The sequence below is a fragment of the Knufia obscura genome, assembly GCF_036327395.1.
Source record: "Knufia obscura strain CCFEE 5817 isolate CBS 148926 chromosome Unknown scaffold_1, whole genome shotgun sequence".
Classification (NCBI taxonomy): Eukaryota; Fungi; Ascomycota; class Eurotiomycetes; order Chaetothyriales; family Trichomeriaceae; genus Knufia; species Knufia obscura.
This window is the reverse complement of record NW_027042687.1, coordinates 4,234,290-4,253,623: the sequence shown is the minus strand read 5'-3', so window position 1 is coordinate 4,253,623 and position 19,334 is coordinate 4,234,290. Positions and strand designations below refer to the sequence as shown.

Below are 19,334 nucleotides of genomic sequence, written 5' to 3'. Positions count from 1 at the left end.
TCGCGCGGTCGTGTATGAAGTGGTGGTTCCTATTTCAAGCATTGAACTGATGGTGGGTCGGTTCTAACTGTTTGCTGTGCAGTCTCAGGCCGACAGGCTTGCCTCATGAGTGATTGAGTGTCGCTTTCCATCGTTGTAGGTTGCGAAGGATAATGGTGTCGATTTCATCCCGGGCTCTGTGAAAAATACTGCGCAATAGCCTGATCTAGCTTCTTCAAGCTTACAGGCTTCACGAAGAAGTCATCGACTCCTGCCTCGAATGAGTTCTTTCTGTCGGCAACCGAGTCTTGTCCTGTGATCATGAATATGACCGCTGGTTGCAGATTGTTTCCCTTCTCGTATGCTCGTATGCGCTTGCAGGCTTCGACGCCATCGCACTCTGGCATCTGCAGATCCATTAGCACCAATGTGTAGGGCTCTGTTGGTGCCGCCGAGACGAAGTTCGAGTAGGATTTGTTTCCATCGGTGGCTGTGCCGTAGGGTATTTTCCTTCTCTTGCAAAAGAACTGAAGCACGTTGAGGTTGATTGTGTTGTCGTCGACAACTTGCACCCGCAGCGTCCGTGGTGGTAGCAAAGGAGTGATGGGTACTTCCAGCTCAACTGGTTCATCACACAGTTCTTCTGATGGACACACTGTATCCGCGTTTTGAGAGGTAATTTGCAGATTGCTGAGACTCTTTGCTAGCTGAGAGTCTTGGCTGAATGGTGATGGTGTGAACTGCTTGCAGTATTTCGCAAATTCGTCGTCAGCTTCGGCTAGTAATTCATCAAGCCGTGTGGTAAATAGTGGACCACTGATGGGGAATCCTAGGTGCGGCTTCACTTCGTCGCGAAGGCATTGCTTGGTATAGTCAAGCATCATGTCAGAGACGAACAGAATCATATGTGGCCCATTGATACTGCGAAGCTCCTCATCGAGCATATCCTGAAATGGTTCTGGCCGGTTCATTATGATAAGGGCATTCTGAGCAACATTGCTCTTGACCATGCCACACCTTGTCAGGTGCTTCTCGAGGTGTGACAATAGATGTAAATTATGTTTCGACCTTAGCGCGACATAATATGTCGGAGGGAGATGGGGTCTGCTTCTTGTTCTCTGGCGAGTCACTGTTGTCGACCTTGAGACTGTTTGGACATACGGAAGCTCAAGCCTGAAGTGAGAGCCTATTCCTGGTTGCGAAAACACAAGCGAAAGCGTACCTTTGAGCATGGAAGCCATTTGAGATGCCAGATTGAGTCCTAGGCCCGAACCTCTGGAATGCACATCCAGCTTTTCGAATGCGAGAAAGATTCGCTGCTGATCTGCGTTGTTAATGCCGGTGCCAGTATCAATGATGTCGAATCTCAAAGCCTCATGGTCCGGTAATACGGAGGAGATGATCTGAATGCTACCATTATCCGTCGCTGCTATTGCATTGGCAACTAGACATTTGAGCAGCTCCTTGAGTAGATCTGCATCGACTCGTACAGTGGCATTAGACTCAGGAACCTGGTTCTCGAAGCATATCGACAGTCCTTGAAAATGATCTTCTGAGAAGTTGGCAAAAATCTCTCCAAGCACATCCGACTCGATACTCCGCAGATCATAATCTGTCGGGTATAAATTCATGTTGTCATTTGTTAGCGTGTTCATCCTCAATAGGTTGTTGACAGTTGTCATCAATTCTGTGCCTGAACGACGAATCGTATGCAAGAACGAAGCCAATGATTTGTCACTCTCCCGCAACCCATTGCTCGCCATCACGTCGGTTTGCAGGGTCTGGCGAGCCTTCATCTCATCGCTGAGGAGCTCTACACTGCTAAGGATACCATGGATCGGTGTACGCAACTCATGTGTTACCGTACGTAGGAATTTCTCCTTCGCAGCAAGGGCATCCTTCAAAGCGCGAGCTTGTGAGGCACTATTGATGATCTGGGCACACTGATCAACGAACCAAGAGTCAAGATCGTCCCATACCAGTCTCATGTCAGTGGATGCGACAACTAAAGCTTGATCTCTGGGCTTGATCTGACCCACAATTGCTCGCACGACGCACTCGCAGACAGGTGTCTCGGAGAACCCAGACTGCGTCACTGAATTGATGCGTTCTGTGTCCTCCCACAAACCAGCGGTGAAAGTGGAAAGCGGTATCGGCGCTCTACCTTCTACCGCGACACTATTGTCGTGGATCTTGGTGATACCCACACGGCAACCTGGGTATCGCTGCAGCATAGCCTGAACGGTTGTTTCTTCTATGTCGAGGATGTTGTCATCCGAGCGTAACTGCGTAAGCACATCCGTCATCGCTTGTCGCTCACGCATACGCCGAAGTCGAGTCCTTGTTACAAGCTCTCCAGCCATCATGTCGGCAGCTCGAACTAAAACCTTCTTCTGGTCATCTGTCAAAGGTCTCTGTACAGTGTCGGATGCAATGCACACGCTACCGAAGACGACGACCTCGCCATTGTGGAGTCTAAGTCGGATGGGTGTTCCTGCATAGCTTCGTAGACCACCTTCGCCTTCCACGGCTGGCGAGTGCTTAAAACGCCAGTCTTGAGACATGTCTACAATCTGGAAGACCGTTCCCGGAGGCTGATTGACAGTGTGTGAACATGTACTTTCTCTGCGAGGTATTGTTGCAAGTGACATGTTCGCGGCTACGATTCGAGTAAATGTCTGAGCATCAACCATGCCAATGATCCCAACCTCCCATCCAAGGGACTGTTTGGTCAAGTCAAGCATTTGGTTCAGCTTCTTGAGCAGTACAGTGTCTTCATTAAGGCCTCTAGTATAGTACCAGAACATGGTGAGCCGAGTGTGCTCATTCTGCGTCAGTGTCGGATAGAGGTATCGATCCGAGAACGTGTCTGGGCGAGCCGGTACGCATGCTTCACTATCCCAATGTGAGCGAACGCCAAACGCGTTGGCATGCGAGAGAATGTCGAATGCTGACAAAGGTTCACGGCATTTGTCGGGGTCAGATATGGGGCCAATGTGTTTCGGTTGGTCCGGTAAAGGCGAGCCATTGTCGTCGCTGTGATAGAATGCGTCCTGGTCTTGTGGAAAGACAGGCACGACGACTTCTGTCGTCGACATCTTGACTGGCGACGTCGTTCGGTCGCATTGGAATTAACAAGAAATCATGTTTGCTTGCAGAGATGGTCTTGGTGCAGAAAACGAACACTGTCCATTTCAACATCCGTAACTGTAGATTGGCGAATAGCAATGGAAAAGTCCCTGTTCGTGAATGTTTGGTTCCTCGCCACTGGTGTTTGCCAGGGCATGCACGCTACTTGGTTGTACCCTGGTTCTTTGGTAGGTACAAACTCTAAATTTGTATGGCAGCTCCGGCGAGAAATAGAGTTGGTACATACTCGAGAACCAGGGTACAACCGAATACCCTGCTGGCCGAGAAGCGAGACCTACCAATAGTATATTTTCGAGATTCGCTACTGACCAGGTGGCAAGGCAACCGAAGCTCGAGGTCCGAAATGTAGGCTTTTACTCGTACTCTGAAAACATGAGGTGCTGAGGGCGCCAAAACTGTTACGGCGCCGGCAACCCGGCTATGGTCTGGCACCTAAGAAGAAGAATTCAAGAAACGCCGAAAACGGCGCGCGAGACGATGCCACGAAGGAAGGCGCTGGCCCGCCGCGACTGCCAAGCTCTCGATCTAGACCGGGCCCGACCCCAGCCGAATGACCGTAGTCTGAACTCTTAACGGGTGCGCATGGTCTACTCTTGTAGAACGCATCTGAAGCATTATCAGGGCACAGAAGGACTGCTGAGAGGAACGACATCGACACCACTCTGTAGTTTCATACAATAATGTACCGGTAGATTTTTGACGGAGAAACCGGGAAATTACTCTGTCAGAGTTCTCGTATTGAGAAAGTTGCTGGACCATCACTGATCGAGTCTATCGAGTAGGGGTTACTAAGGACAAATTTCCCGGAAGGACGCCCACGTGGCTCGGTTGGGTCCATTCTCACTAGGCTCTTGAAGCCCGTTGCGTAACGATAATGAAGTGCGGTCGATCAGGCACGCGATATGCACAGGGTAATGTATATATGCCAACGGCGATGCGTCGGGAGTCCAATGGTTACTCGACTCTTGGACGAGCAGTATCGCACATATGATCGCGCGATGACTGCGACAGGCAATGTCCAATGTCCCAGGCTTCTTCACCAAGTCCTGATGTGCACCACGTATGCGTAAAGTTGAGGCATTCGCACAAAAATCACTCGGGATCATGCCTCTGAAAACCTGCAAGAGGAAACATCAGCTTCGGCGTCATTCTGACAGCATATCCCTGATGCTTCGCATGTTCACCACTGAAACATTGGATTATGGAATGCTCTAGCATTCCACAAGACCTTCGGCCGGAAAAGCAAACCCGTCAGCGTGTCAGCAGGCTCAGGTTTTTTCCAGCCTCGTAAAGCCTTGCAGGCTCACGTGTTTGACCACGTGCTTCGAGGCCTGGACTTGCGCGGGCAGTGGCGGAAGTCGCGCTCTCCGTAGTCTGAAGTTATGCACAACATTATTCCCAAGCACAACGACCGAGGAGCTTCTTTACAACCCGGCCTAGCATAGGCACAACTTATCAGAAAACTCGTTACCACGAAAGTTCTGCTGGCTTGAATTTGCAGCCTCACAGAATCGATTCGTCCGTTCCTGGCGGACCGAGACTTTTTTGATGCTCCTCGTACGAACCAACCGGATCAGTCGTCACAAAGAAACCTGCCTGAACGCCACCTCAAGATCGCAGTTCTTTATCGATAGCCGAACCCGTGCCCCATCGCATTCTGCAACTCTTCATACTCTTCCGGCATCTAAACGAGCACACAGCAGACCCATCTCTTCGCTTACTACAACAAATCCCGCCCGGTATTTCACCACAACCCCCGTCACCATGGCAAGCGCCACAAGCTTCTACGGCTTCGAGACAAAGGACAAGAAAGGCAACACGTACCCTCTAGGCCAACACCAGGGTAAAGTCATCCTCGCAGTAAATACAGCCTCAAAATGTGGCTTCACGCCACAATTCGGCGGCCTAGAAAATCTCTGGAAGAAGATCCAAGCAAATGAGAAATACAAGAACGATTTCCTCATCCTCGGCTTCCCTTGCAACCAGTTCAACAACCAAGATCCAGGCTCAAACGAGCAGATTCAGGAGTTCTGTCAGCTGAACTACGGTGTTACATTTCCTGTGCTGGGCAAGACCGATGTCAATGGTAGCAATGCAGAGCCAGTATGGGAGTGGATGAAGAGTGAGAAGCCGGGTCTTATGGGCCTGAAGCGCATCAAGTGGAATTTCGAGAAGTTCCTGATCGGTCGTGATGGGAAGGTCATTCAAAGATGGGCTAGCACGACGAGTCCTGAAAAGCTGGAGGCAGATATCCTGAAGGCGTTGGAGAAGCCGACGCCTTCTAAGGCCTAGTTGTGGTGAGAGAAAGAGCAGGAAGAATGATGATACCCAAATGATAATTCTGATAATGAGATGGGACGAACAGCAGTTTATATCGATTGCTCCATGCTAAATACCAAGAAATGGAGTGTCGTTTACATTATCGTTTTCGTTGTTAGTGCTTACCCTACCGGGCATTTCCACGATTAGGAATCGACCAGATGCTCGGCGTCGTCTGGGCGAGCCATGTGTGTCCACATCCATGTCATGCCCAGAGATCCTCATCATTCGAGGACTCCTCTCATTAGACCCTCCCAAACCAGATATCACAACCACCACTACCATCTCATTTCTCCCCCTTCATCTTCCGATACAAATCCCCCGCCAAACTCGTACTCCCCCTCCTCCCCTGATCCATCGTGGTACCAGCCGTAGCCTCCATGCCCACAAGACTATCCCTCCTATCACTATCACTCGCAACAACCACACTCCCCTTCCTACTATTCACCGTCGCCGCACCCCCACTCGCATTCTGCAGCGTCCCGCCAACACTTCCTTTGCGACCAGCTACATTCTCAGCCTCGACATTCTGCACAGCTTGGGCAGCCAGCGCGTCGATGCTGGCTTGCGAGGCGCGCCGGTCTCCTTCTTGGGCGTTGGAGGCGGCGCTGTGGCGGCGGTAGAAGCCGCTGTGTTTGCGGAGGAATTCGTCGTAGGAGGGGTTTGCTTTGTAGCCTGCGCCGCCGGTTAGGCTGTGGGGCATGGTGAATGCGCCGGACATGGTTGTGGTTGGATTGTGAAGGGATGGGTGTAGAGGTCAGGCTCGGTGGTAAGCTATTCAGTAACGGAAGCGCGCTAGAAAGTCAACTGGTATGCACTCGACAACTTGGTCAGGTTCTCAAAAAGGAAGCAAGGATCTCTAACAATCATATGTTCAATATCATACATAAGGTAAATATATGGTCTGCTATCCTTCACGACTGACAGGCACAGCTCGCTCCTCAAGCTTCAAGCTGACACAAGTGGCTTCCGAAGGTTGACGCGTGATCGTGCTAAGTTTTGTACAATCGGACACCGGCTCTCCGGCATGCGCCTCGGTGTGATTCGTCTCTGCAATGAATGGTCGTCAGAAAAGGACAAAAATGTGCAGTTGCTCGCTTTCGAATGCCTTTTGATAATGGTGAGCAGCTGAGATGCGCTTTACCCCGCATGAGATCGTGTGACAATATGCAGCCTGCGGATGAAGGTTCTGTGGCGGCGAATCATTTCTCCTTACAAGATGAAGGATATGCAGGTGGTCGACGACTCTCTTCGCTGATCTGGTGCCGAGTGGCATGGTCGTGATGTCGTTGTGTCTTGCTAAGGCTGTTGTGGAGAGTGGGCCATGATGCTTGTATGCATGACCAATATTGTGGCTCCCATTCTAGTTAATATGTGAAAGCGCCTCACGCCGGGTCGCAGTTGACTGTTTCATGATCGTATTTCCGTGCTACCACTACGAGCTGCAGCAGCCGTTGTTGATTAAGCTCGGAAGAGGTTGGTAGTAGTCGTGGTTCTCTCCGAGCTTCTGCTGTCGCCCTCTGGGGGTGTGCGGTTTCAAAATGGTGGTTCGACAATGTTTCGACCTGTTCATGTGCAACAACTTCGTCCGGAGCTTTGCTCAACCTTCAGTCGGAGCTGTATTCAAGACGTACGCCACGCATCGGATCGATTAATGCTGTCTCTTGATGTTTCCTGTTCGATGCAGAAATGCATTAGACACCCGCCGAGGTCTGGGATGCAAGACTAGTCGAGAACATCCCCGAGCAGTATCGGGTGGCTGAGGCGAGGAACTTGCCATGTCCGGCCAAATTGGTCTGCGCCCCAGTGTTCGCCATTGCATGTGCTCTAATTGCCGTCTGGTCCGTCAGTTGAGCAAGACATACTCATATCTTGTCCTACAAGATGAGTCTGTTCAGTTGCTTCTGGACCAGGATGTCTTGTACAGACTGCATTGTAGCTTTGAGCAGGTTCGTGTCGGTGGCAGTAGTGAAGTGTATGTAGATCTCTCGGTTAGCGTTCCTGTTGATTGCTCTGAACTTGTTGCCGAAGAACTGAGTGGCTGCGCTCTCATCGCCCTCCCGGCCGTGATAGTCAGGGAAGTGAGCTTTGATCGGGGATTTCTTCAGCTTCTCCCGGAACAAATCGACCTTGTTCAAAAATAAGATGATCGGCTTGTCCTTGAACCATTCGCCGTTGATAAGGCTCTCAAAGAGCATAAGCGCTTCGTGCATTTGATTTGCGTTCACGTCTTCGATCAAGGACTGGTCGTAGCCGGAAAGTGCAGCCAGGAAGAGCAAGCACTGGACACCTTCAAAACAGTGAATCCATTTCTTCCGCTCCGATCTCTGCCCACCAACATCCATCATCCTGAAGGTCATATCTTTGAGGTCGAAAAATGTCTCCGTGATGCCTGTAGTTCTGAGTCTGGCGTGCAGCATATCTTGATCTGTTGGCACCCAATCCGGATCGAACATGCGATCAAGATTCTGGAAATAGTAGTGCATGTTGTCGTTCAACGCGAACTCGTGTCCTTTAGCAACAGCTTTCTGCACGCCTCCATCGTTCCAGAATACCTCTAGCGCTTCTTTCACCTCGTCATCTCTGAAGGCCCCTTCAGCATCGATGTCTGAGTTCAACTCTTCTAGCAGGTCGGCATGAACCCTTGTGGACTCGTGATCAAAGTCTAGCTTTTGATTCTCCATGATCTCCATGAGGACCTTGCAAGCCACAATCACGTTGGAATATATGACTGCACGTGTCTGTACCTTTTCATCTTCTTGAAATCCATTGGAATGCATGATGCGCATCTGCTTGATGATAGTCGATTTGCCCGATTCGCCAGCACCTAGACATACAGTTAGCATTGACAGTATTCAGCTCATGGTACAAGATACGCACCTAGCAGTAATATCTTCACGGTCCTTGACTCCACCCTCCTATCCTGCCGCAGTTGTCTCTCTATCATGTCATTGCGAGACGCCGACTCTTTGACCCGCGGGTCAACTTTTGATGCACCGCAACCCATTTCGACGATTGTCCGGTTCGATCGTATGTTCGAAATGCTGTACTTCCTTCCTTAGGCCTAGCACATACCCTGCAAATGTAGACCCATCTAATTACAGTGTTTCAACCACCGCACTTGAAGCTCTTCTAGCACGGCAAGAGATCTGTGAAAACCCAAGCCTATTGGGAGACACTTTTGACTGCGGCGGTGCCGGAAAGGTAATTTCAACAATGGCTATGACTGCTGGAAGAGGAAACAACGTTCGTACAATACAGTTACAAACTGAGGACTTTTGTTGGCGTCGATCACGCGGTGATAGGATGTAGTTGACTTTCGGCAACGCCGTTGAAATGGCAGAAAACGGGTCCAGCAAAGATGAGCAGAAGCAACAAAGGACGGATTAAAGAGAGAAGGTTGAAGACAAAGTTGCGGGTGAGGTTCGCTAGAGCACGGAGATAACCCTGAAAGGATCTTGACATACGGTCTGGTAAGGCCCGTGGACGCCGGAGCAGAAAACCCACTTGGGGTGGTATCCAAGATAGATAGAACAGCTACTAAACAGACTAAAGCACCAGTGGTGTTTCATTCAATTTCGACACTTGTACTTTACACGATGAGCAGCAGTCAAAGAGTCATCGATAAATGATCCCTGAACGGAGATCCATGGTCTTGATAAGTTACTACGGTGGTGAGAGTGTCAAGAGCTCGAAGAACACCAACTTGAAAGGGAACATAGATCCTTTTTGAGCACTGGAACCAGGGTTCGTCTACAGCCTCCATACTGATCTTCAACCACGAGGCGGCCAAACTTTGTGAAAAGTACGCTTATGATTGGACTGTTCGAGATAATCGGTTTCGGGGATGGCGAGTCTCACCACGCCACAAAACCAATAAACCAGCTGTTGCTCCTCCCCTAACAATTAGTGTCTTTCTGGCGAGCATTTAGGCTCGTTTCAGCTGCCGATTTGCCCCGCTTTGGTAAAGCGCGAGGAAATCGAAGATTGGAAGAGTTCCATGCACGTGTCAACCATGCATAGTGCCGATCTTGCCGCATTGGCTCAGACAAATTCTTCGGCTCATCAGAACTTGACAAATATTTCTCCAGGAGAGATTGCATGCTGATCTATAACAACAACCGATGATCCTGTTCCAATAATTGTCTGTATAGTAAGAGACTTCCTCAACAAGACCTGCGAATCTTCATGCATGATGGTCGTTCGTTGCCGCATCTATACGACCTCGTGACTCTTCGCAGATGCAGCGCCCACCACGCTCTGTGGCATCGAAAAGAGCGAAACGATGAGCAATCACGATCCCTCCTGGCTTGCAGCAACATACAACCATTTTGACCCTGGTGAGTGCCTAGCACAGAAGTCTTGCTTCATCCAAGGCCAACACGCCTTGGACACGAGTCCTGTACCATTTCTACCCGACGAGCAAAACCCCATTCAGGCCGTCACCGACAAGAGATCCCCAATCGTTACGTGCCATGATCAGGTGTTGATGAGTGACGCGGATACCGGCCAGTATCGCGCCTTCCCAGAGGAGGGTCTGGCCGAACTCTTATCGGCATGGTCTTTGGTACTCGAGTATCTGTCGGACGCATGATCCTGGAAGATGGAACTTGTGTTCATGTATCAGAATGTCCAGCCTTTAAGGGTCCAATAACATATTGGTTTAGCTCGTTCTACGTGCCTTCTCAGCCAGTGGTCGGTCAAAGAACGTGTTTTACGCACGCCAGGCTCTTGCCCATTCCGGACGGCGTATATCAGCAGATGGCACTTGCGACACCGTTGTTGATTGCTAGTGCATCTGCCACGCAGCCACGGCTATCGCTTCTGGCTTGGCCGCACAAACGTAAACTTTACAAGTGCATCACCTTTTGGCTCTGTACTATTCTGTGCTCGATGCCTTGCATATTCTTGCGCTTGGCTTGTATTGTGCAGATATACAGATCAGTCCACCTTGTTGACATAATCAGCCACCTAAGAGCCGCATGTGCTTATCCTTGTCCAGATCATCACCCCACCCTGCAGATTCAAGTGCAGCCCAATCGAATCCGCCTTTCGCCGCTCAAACACGAGTTCAGTGATTCTCGGCTCCCGCTCACAAGCAAGAACAGGCAGGACATTTCCGCCATGGTATTACGCCTGCCACATGAAGAAGGCAGTCTTCACCCCGTATGGCATACCTTTTCTGGCAAACACAGCGCTGGACGACATCGAGTATGCAGCAACGTATGTCACAATTTTCCAGCAGGTGCTGGCTCTGAGGCTCAATACACCTCTTTCCAATCACTGTGTGGAATTTCGAGATGAACGGTCACACCAGCAAAGTTGGCAGGTGAGGCGGCCGCCGTGTTTGACTGAATGGAGTCAACTCACCGCATGACTGGGCATAATGATCGACTTTGGAGACTTCTCGAAGCATTATTCCACGCTTGAGTCGAATCCGGGGTATGCGTGGATCTGCGCTGCGCATGATGTCTTCAACGCTTTTCGCATACAGGTATGCCAAATAGCCTCTTCTCCAAGCCACTGCTGAGCAACACTGCGGCTTCCAAGTCTGCTCATCAAGGAGATTTTACAGAGGCATCTTATTCTTCAGTTCACTCCGAAGCACGGATCGCTTCTAGGTCATGGCATAATGACGTTGCAAAGGTCCCGCAAGAGTATAAGTATCATCTTCTCGGACATATGTCGGATGTTTTAATTGTCGCCTTAGGCAATTGTCGGATTGCATAGTAGGCGACGAACGCAATGTCCGTGATGACGTTGGTTGAGGCTGATTGTTTCAAACCTTCTTACAAGGCACCCCGACTAAATGTTTACCCATGTATCAGGTAGGTGATTGGTTTTTGCTAATGTCAGCAATCAACAACGAAGTGACATAGGGACGAGTGTCATTGGCCTCGAACATCTTTGCCGAAAAACTTGTTCCAGTTACAGTCGACTCGCTCGCATATGTGCACCTATCGAGTTGTAAAGCGACATGGCTGGAAACTACTTACCTCTTCGGATAATGGGATTTTCGGGAAATTTGAGAACCAATCGAAGCGTTTTCCCAAAAGACTCTAGCTCGAACCAGTACCCTTCCACTTCCCGCACAAGCACAAGTAGACGCGAGAAAAAAGTTGTCAGACATCCCATTATTTCCAATTAGGCAATGGGACAGGGTCTATATGCAACTTGGAGCTCGCGGGCGAACCTGCTCCGCCAAAGCGCGTCGTGACGGCGTGACTTTGGTTCAGCCCTCTTCTGTCCCGGTCTGACCAAGACCTCACCAGCCTCAAGTCACCAGCCACGACTTGCCCTTTCCGAAGGACTGCACCTGCCAGAAATGGGAAGGGTGAAGGAGAACGACTGGCTGCTGGGGAGTGCCTTAATCTGAAAGCGGACAGACCGAGACTTGGCCCCATCGGTAAGCAGAAAACGTATCAAGTAAGCAGATTCTGGATAAGCTTCATGTTAGCCGACCTGGCAGAACCTTCTACTGTTCGAAACGTGGCCAAGCATTGGTCGTGCAAGGTGTTAGCACCGTTGCCGGACAGATGCCTTGACCGTCATTTGCAAGACCCGGCTAGGAGTTCTTGCGCCGTCTCGACAGCCACGTCTCGGGCTTCATACACTCACTAACCCCAATTTGGAAGTCGGCCATATTTGATGTAGTGGACGAGAATGAATCTTGAGATCTGGCACCACGCTGGCCGCTGCTACCTAGCATAAAGCGCAACGTACCAGGACCCCTCTCTCCGTCGGTCAACGAAATCCCTGTCGCAAATCTACCAGCAGCGTGGGTTGTGCATGAAAACATTCTAGCCTTAACGTTCTGCACGCGGAAGATGCTCACAATTCCCAGACGAGATGAATTATAATATTGCCCGATCACCAGTCGCCTCTTACTATCTTGTGAAAGTCCTTTCTCAATCACCACAACAAACCGCAAGCACCGATTCAGATCGACAACTTGAATAACTCTTTCCTATACAAGCTTCGAATGACGTCCACATACACATCAATGGATTTTCACGGCTATGTGAGCTCGCCATCGGCGTCGCCGAGCAACACGATCTTCTCGAACGGTCTCTACTTTGACAGTAACTCAGACTCCTCTAGTCCTAACTCACCAGTATGTCTACTTCAATGACGAATGATACCATCGCTAACACGGCTAGCACGTGAACCAAATGACATTTGGTGGTTCCATACCATACGAGATGTACCAATACAGCGCAACACCTGCCAACTTCTACCCCGCACAAACGTCGAGCAAGATCCCTGTCGAGCTCACATCCAGCGCATTGGACGAGAAGGACAGGAGGAGAAAACGAAGCGACGCATCTAAATCCGGTGCTGAACATGCCACTACTCCCAACATGCACTTGGTATGTGATGAGCTGCAGAATCACTGAACGAGAAGCTTATTGCGTAGCAGCGAAGGAGAGCACAAAATCGTGCATCGCAACGAGCATTCCGCGAGCGCAAGGAGAAACATGTCAAAGGTCTCGAACACCAGCTGGAGGAACTTCACGAGAAGCACCAAGATCTCCTTCAATCGTATACCAAGCAAGCCGATGAAGTGTCGCGACTCAACAGTCGGATAGCAGAGCTCTCCACCGAGCTCACTGCTGTCAGACATTGTCAAGATTCCTCCTTCGGCGACCTGATGATATCAGATAAGTTCGACAAATTTGACGCATTCTCCTCGACAGACATGATATATAACCCCAGCGACACCTATTACGATAAAGGACCCATCGACCTGAACTCTGAGTTTGCTCTACACTCATTTGAGGACTCGCTGTGAAGGAGTGCTTTTACATTCTGCTTGCGTTACTGGCGAAGGCGTTGGGACTGAATGACACGTCGGCTCTAATGATACCAACAGCCTTCTGTATGTCGATCTGGCGGCTATCTGACATGATTTTCTTTGACAAACTATATTCCACTGCTTGCTGCTTGCGAGGGAGTTTGGCGACAAGAGGACTAAGCGTTGTACATGGGATTGATGGACTCCGGAGGGGAGGTTGCGCCCTGACCTGCCCACGCGGGATACCGGACCACTGGTGGGACAGCAGAAGCTTCTTTCAAAACAATGGCAGTCCGATAGTGCTCACTAGACTTCTTTTTCTGCAGCATGTTCAGCCACGGTACACGTGGGCCAGGTGATATGTCAATTAAACCAAAGCTCAACTTCACAAAGGCTAGAATTCTGACAGGCAAGCCCCGCCTGCCAGGACAGGAACATCGCCCAGGATCACGGTTGTTGCTAGCGTGAACATCGTCGCTAGTCCCACTCAGCGCTGCTTTAATGTCGTTTTCGCGTGTGCTTCTGGCTGCTTGACAACTCGCTTATGTACTCTTTCTCGTGCTCGTACTTGTAACTCTTTGTCTTGCTGGAGTGAGATGCGTGGCCCTGCAGCACGCTCAAGCTAAATTTATTATAGGTGACGTGGAGATTGCTGCTGCGTGGAATGCATATGCGAAAAGGTTCCTCGATGCTTACACAGTAGGTTATTGGCTCCGAGATGTCAGCCGGCACTTTCCTGTGTAGTCGGGTTAATGGTCTACTGTACGAGTCGTGTCAAGAATTCTTGCAATACAACCAAGACTAGAAAACTCTGTTGTCAGGCACTGTCAGGCCCGTCGTTACTTTGCTTCGCACAGTATGTAAGTCGATGAGTTCGGTCGGCGACCAACGACGGAGTCTGATCTCGCTCGCGATCTCGTTCATGCCGCCGCTACCACAGTACTGCATATAGGCACAGCAGCAATGCAACATGGGAGATATGTGTTGTGCCTTACTACAGTATATCCACTTGTTGACGCGTGTCACCTGCACCTTGCGCTGAATTTAGCAATCACGCTACCTACAGCCTGAGGTTCTTTGCGGCTCTGCTCAACGTTTCGTCATTATCGAGAGCGCGTAGTGGGAAATCGTATCCGAGCATTAGATAAGGCGTGCGAGGGGTGCATCCTTGCACTTTCTCAAAAGAACAACAGACACGCATGCCGAGAGATATCCGTTTTCAATACGGCATTTGCCGGATGGAAGTTCAACCTGCGATGACAGTTTTCGCGTTTCTGAGCACTATGAAGATTGTTAGATTGTTGCAAACGAATATGGATGGAACCTGAGCCCATCATCCATTTCCCAAGCTTCTTGCACCAGGAATGAAGCAGACCAGCTGAGTGGCAGCAATGGCGAGGTGCATAGCCAACAGCTTCCTAAAGATCACTGCCATCAGTGCGGCTCAAGCGTAGATCATCGTCAATGATATCTACACTGCTTGCAGCGCTCCTCTACGTCTATACATGGTGTTACAGCAGCCAGTAATGCGAAGCCTGCATTGGTCTGCCCGAAGTGTGCGACGTACTGTCAGGGACGATGATTAGACTTTCACAAAATGAACAGGCACGTACCCGAACGTTGAAATGAGCGTTTTTGAACAAAACTCAACTCATATTTGGGGAATGTTTAGTGGGACACATTGAATTTCTGGGGCGTGGCAGGTTCAGACTTCCACGCTGAATAATGTTGTCCTTCAAGTTCTCTAGATTTTAGCGGTCTTGGCCGCCAGATCTTGGATCTTTTACGGAGGCGCGTCCCAAAAGTAATTACCGCGCTATTTTCATAGCGCACGTGATAGCTACTAGCCTAGTGTTAATGTTCAGCGTCGAGGGTTAGCCGGGGCCGCTTAGGCTTTCGAGCCCCAAACGTTTAGCTGGGATAGGCCTACTAGGCTCTGATCTAACAAGCATGAAGTGATGCACGATAAGCCTAATGTCTAGGCCTCTACAGGCGTTCTATGCCTGAAGCGCCTATAAGCAAAGCGTAGCGCTCGATAGTGCGGAAACTATAGTTTAGCGCCGTAATTACTTTTGGGACGCGCCTCCGTAGGTCTGCACAACCAATCACGGGCTCGGATCGCTTCACTGCGATGAGTTCATCTCAGGCGAGAAGCTGCCGAAGCTTAGAGCTTGGTGCTAGACATGGCATCCAATAAGCCTAACCCAAGGCAGTAAAACAAATACACTCAACTTGCGGCGACAACTTATCACACAAAGTCATTATTGTTCGCACGTTGGCATCTGCAGATTGACAGCGACGACCACCTGCACGTCGCGCACCGAAACAGCAGTCGCGATTTCCACACAATTCTACTCTCGGTCACCTCCGATTCTTCCCACCTTCCAGCACCTCCGCGCCAGCCAGAAACACGAAGAAAGAATGTGCCCCATCATTCGTACTTGAAGGTTACAGCATGTATATTCCAGTACAGCAATAACCATTGGGCGGGTGTTGAGCATGGGGCTAGGCTTACCGCCTCGAATACGTATTGGACATGGCGACACATCATCCATACAACCTTCGCAATCGGGTTAACAGTCCCGCTACTTCAAGGACGCCTGGTAACACTCCCAATTCAAAACTCTTGCTCAACTCTGTCTACAAGCCTCAACAGTCGCCTGTTACTCTGCAGCTTGATCATGTCATCGGAACAACTACAAAGAACGCTGGCGGTCTGTCAGCGTGTCCGGAGAGCAATACCTTTGCTTATTGCGCCGGCTCAGTGGCTGTCCTAGCGCAAGTCACCGGGCACAATACTGTCTCACGGCGGTACTTCCGTGCACGGCCCGCTGCCACTGCCGTGAACCCATCGACTTCTTTCTATTCAACGCCCACCTCGACCCCTTCGCGCAAGCGGTCTGCCTTCGCTACCCCGAAGAAAGAGCAGGAAAACATAACTCCGAATCGCACATTACCAGAGGACGAGAATGCAAAGACGTGGTCTGCCAGGGAGAGGATAAAATCTGTCAAGTGCGTCTCACTGAGCCCAAATGGCAAGTTTCTTGCCGTTGGGGAAACCGGATACAACCCACGAGTGCTCCTGTATGCGACGGCAAAAGATGCAAGCACAGAGACGCCGCTCGCCATCATCAGCGACCACACTTGGGGCGTGAAATGTGCGGCCTTCAGTCCGGATTCGAGCTTTCTGGCTACACTTGGTGAAATAAATGATGGCTTCCTGTTCATCTGGAGTGTGAACTCAAAGACGGGCGCTGTGAAGCTTTGTGCGACGAACAAATGTACCACTAATATCTGCCATATGACGTGGTGTGGTCTGAGACCCATAACCGCTGGGACCCGGCATGTCAAGATATGGCAATTACCGGGACACGAACAGGCCTCGCCGAGCAAGAGGTCCCGGCTCCGGTATCCCATCGATCCATCTTCGAGTGCCGGGCCCACACCTTTAGCCGGGCGCAACTGTCTCCTCGGAGATCTGGTTGATGTCACATTCACCTGTGCCGTTGCGATAACGGAACACGATGTGCTGATCTGCACGGACGGCGGCACGCTCTGTCGGGTTGACATAAGCAGGACTCCTGCACATATTGAGCCTGTGAGGCATGAAACTTGTCCTGTAGGGGCCATGGGTTTTCGGGAAGGGCCGCGGCGTCTAGTGTGGGCTGGTGGGGGTGGTGAGATGCAGGAAACTAGTGTCGACGTCCTGCTGGGTCATAAAGAGCCGCCAATGGCACCAGCAGGTTCGAGTGCTGCTTTTACTGAGCTTGGTTCTCGTGTACCAAAACGGTCTGCGCTCCGACAGTCATTGGGTCTTAGTCAGCTGAGCCAAAGAGGGACAATCGCTGTGTCATGTCTGACAAAGCACACTGTCTGTATTGATACGGAATCTAACCTCGTGCTATCCAGTACCGATGCAGAGGAACCATCCACGAGCCAGAGACCACTGTCAGCGCACAATGGGCCGGTAGCCGGTGTCCAGCCACTGGATCCAGCTGTCAGCCTTGGTGCCTTTTTCACATGGTCTAAGAATGGCGAAGTGCGATTTTGGAGTAACGATGCGCAGCTACTGCGAGTGGAGCAGATAGAGCTTGACGAAGGATCAGATGTCGAAGATGCAGCATGCAACGAGTTGAAAGTGCTAAGACATTCACAGCGCGGTGTATTTGTGTCCGGAGACCGCTTCGGTGTGCTCAAGCTCATAAAATGTGAGAAGTGGGAACTTCTGCATACAGCGCGAGCTCATAGTGCTGAGGTCAACGATACTTGCTTTGACAACGCATCAGAGTTTGTGGCAACCTGCAGTCGCGACCGCATGGTCCAGGTATTCAGGCTACAAGACACGAATCTGGATCTGCTGCAAACCACGGATGATCACATTGCAGCTGTCAATCAGCTAACATTCAGCCACGATGGTGGTGTTTTACTGTCCTGCTCTTCTGATCGAACGATCGTGGTGCGGGAAAAGGTAACACGAGATCATGGCAGAGAAACTCTTATCGCTTTTTTGCAAACAAGAATTATCACAATCAAAGCCTCACCCTTGTCGATGTGTTTAGTGCCCGGTAAAGATGACCTTCTCTATGTATCGACGTTGGACAGGCATGTCACCAAGATTGATTTTACCACTGGTACGACTTTGGAAAGTTTCAAGGTTACCGAGACGGATTCGGATGATCATGCTGTGCTCAATAGCATACGCGTGGCCGCAAACTTGGAATTGGGAAAGTTGCGCGACATCTTGGTCGGTTGCTCTTCCACAGATAAGTCTGTCAGAGTCTACGATTTACAGAAGCAACATCTTATCTCCAAAGAGAATGCGCACACAGAAGGTATCAGCGATATCGCGCTGCTCGGGGATAGTACCGGGCAGCATGTGGCCAGTACAAAGTCTTTCGTTTCAACTGGGCTGGATAGCACCATCATGCTGTGGTCTGTGGTACCAGATGCTCAGATAGCTTTGACACCTGCTGTTGAGTTGACGCAGGATCAGGCTACAGGCAACCACGACTCCGACGTCACACCCGCAAAAGCTAGCCCAGCGACCCTACCACCACTCAGGAAGGTGCTGACCAAACTCGACATTGCTAATTTTGTTAAAGATGCTCCGCCTAGGTCACCGTCCCGACGAGATCCATCTCCAGCCAGACCGGGACTGAAGAGGAAAGGATCTAGGCTTGCACTAGCTTCATCCGCCATCGAAGAGGCTGATGAGAATACGTCTCCGGCGCTTAGGCGACGAGCATCAGCAGATGAACGAGGCAAATTGGAAAGGAGATCTCCTTCTCCGCCTGCTTACGCAACCAGGCGGCAGAAGAAGCCACCGGCTAGAGGCGAAGTGTCGAAAGACTTCTTCACCAGGCAGTCGGAGTGGCTCAGTAAGTCGCCAGAACCTCAAGAAACGCCGACTGCAAAGCAGGAAATCAAAGCAAATAAAGCGAGGCTTAGGCGACCACCTTCTGTGCCTAGTGATTTACGTGCCAGGGCTAAGGCTCAAGAACGGCGAATGAGTACAGTTGGTGCGCCTAGTGAGTTTAGCTCGGTGAACATGGCATCCGAGCAGACAAGTCGAATGCTGAGGACATATAAGAAGAAGCTGGAAACAGCTGACGTAGACCTTGATCTTGACGAGATCGAACGAGAACTTGAGTCGACATTGCAGGTTGTGAGGCAGAAGAAGCTGGTCAAGCAGGCAAGCGCAGGGACACGGAAAAGCAGCACTCCGAGACTGAAGCGGGTGACCTCGACATCGACATTCTCACCTACACCAAGTACACTATCGCCTATCGAGCGCAAGGTCGGCACAACGAGCTCAGCCGGCAGCGAAGCGAATAGTCCAGTTTCTGGCAGCACGTTCTCAGACTCAACACAAAAAGCACAACCGCAGCAAAGGGTAGGTAATGACAATGTTGGCCTAGGCGTTGATGGCCTATCGATAAAATTAGAGCGGACGAATCTGGCTGGAGTATAGTTTTCTCTCGGTTCATGGTTGGCTTCGGTGTTGGATTTTGAACTTTTCATGCTCGTTTGTGGCTTGGGGGTTACGATTCTGCTTATTGTTATTATTGAGGCGGTTGGGCTTGGTGGCATT

The 19,334-nt window shown here is 50.5% G+C and overlaps 6 protein-coding genes across 6 annotated transcripts; 3 read left to right on the top strand and 3 right to left on the bottom strand.

Annotated features, from left to right (window-relative positions):
• Nucleotides 1–164: 164 nt before the first annotated feature.
• PMZ80_001613 (uncharacterized protein) lies at nucleotides 165–3,077 on the bottom strand (the record flags this gene model as incomplete). Its single annotated transcript, XM_064870056.1, has 1 exon — nucleotides 165–3,077. The coding sequence occupies one exon, from the start codon at nucleotides 3,075–3,077 to the stop codon at nucleotides 165–167; it is 2,913 nt and encodes a 970-aa protein (XP_064735553.1).
• A 1,816-nt stretch (nucleotides 3,078–4,893) lies between these two features.
• GPX2 (Glutathione peroxidase 2) lies at nucleotides 4,894–5,421 on the top strand (the record flags this gene model as incomplete). The annotated part of the gene is made up of 1 exon (XM_064870055.1): nucleotides 4,894–5,421. One exon carries the CDS (start codon nucleotides 4,894–4,896, stop codon nucleotides 5,419–5,421), a length of 528 nt encoding a protein of 175 aa, XP_064735552.1.
• Nucleotides 5,422–5,734: 313 nt separating this feature from the next.
• On the bottom strand, nucleotides 5,735–6,169 carry PMZ80_001611 (uncharacterized protein; the record flags this gene model as incomplete). Its single annotated transcript, XM_064870054.1, has 1 exon — nucleotides 5,735–6,169. The coding sequence occupies one exon, from the start codon at nucleotides 6,167–6,169 to the stop codon at nucleotides 5,735–5,737; it is 435 nt and encodes a 144-aa protein (XP_064735551.1).
• Nucleotides 6,170–7,325: 1,156 nt separating this feature from the next.
• On the bottom strand, nucleotides 7,326–8,455 carry PMZ80_001610 (uncharacterized protein; the record flags this gene model as incomplete). The annotated part of the gene is made up of 2 exons (XM_064870053.1): nucleotides 7,326–8,275; nucleotides 8,329–8,455. The coding sequence occupies 2 exons, from the start codon at nucleotides 8,453–8,455 to the stop codon at nucleotides 7,326–7,328; spliced, it is 1,077 nt and encodes a 358-aa protein (XP_064735550.1).
• A 3,996-nt stretch (nucleotides 8,456–12,451) lies between these two features.
• On the top strand, nucleotides 12,452–13,240 carry PMZ80_001609 (uncharacterized protein; the record flags this gene model as incomplete). The annotated part of the gene is made up of 3 exons (XM_064870052.1): nucleotides 12,452–12,562; nucleotides 12,609–12,818; nucleotides 12,869–13,240. The coding sequence occupies 3 exons, from the start codon at nucleotides 12,452–12,454 to the stop codon at nucleotides 13,238–13,240; spliced, it is 693 nt and encodes a 230-aa protein (XP_064735549.1).
• Nucleotides 13,241–15,779: 2,539 nt separating this feature from the next.
• Nucleotides 15,780–19,214, top strand: PMZ80_001608 (uncharacterized protein; the record flags this gene model as incomplete). Its single annotated transcript, XM_064870051.1, has 1 exon — nucleotides 15,780–19,214. One exon carries the CDS (start codon nucleotides 15,780–15,782, stop codon nucleotides 19,212–19,214), a length of 3,435 nt encoding a protein of 1,144 aa, XP_064735548.1.
• Nucleotides 19,215–19,334: the final 120 nt, after the last annotated feature.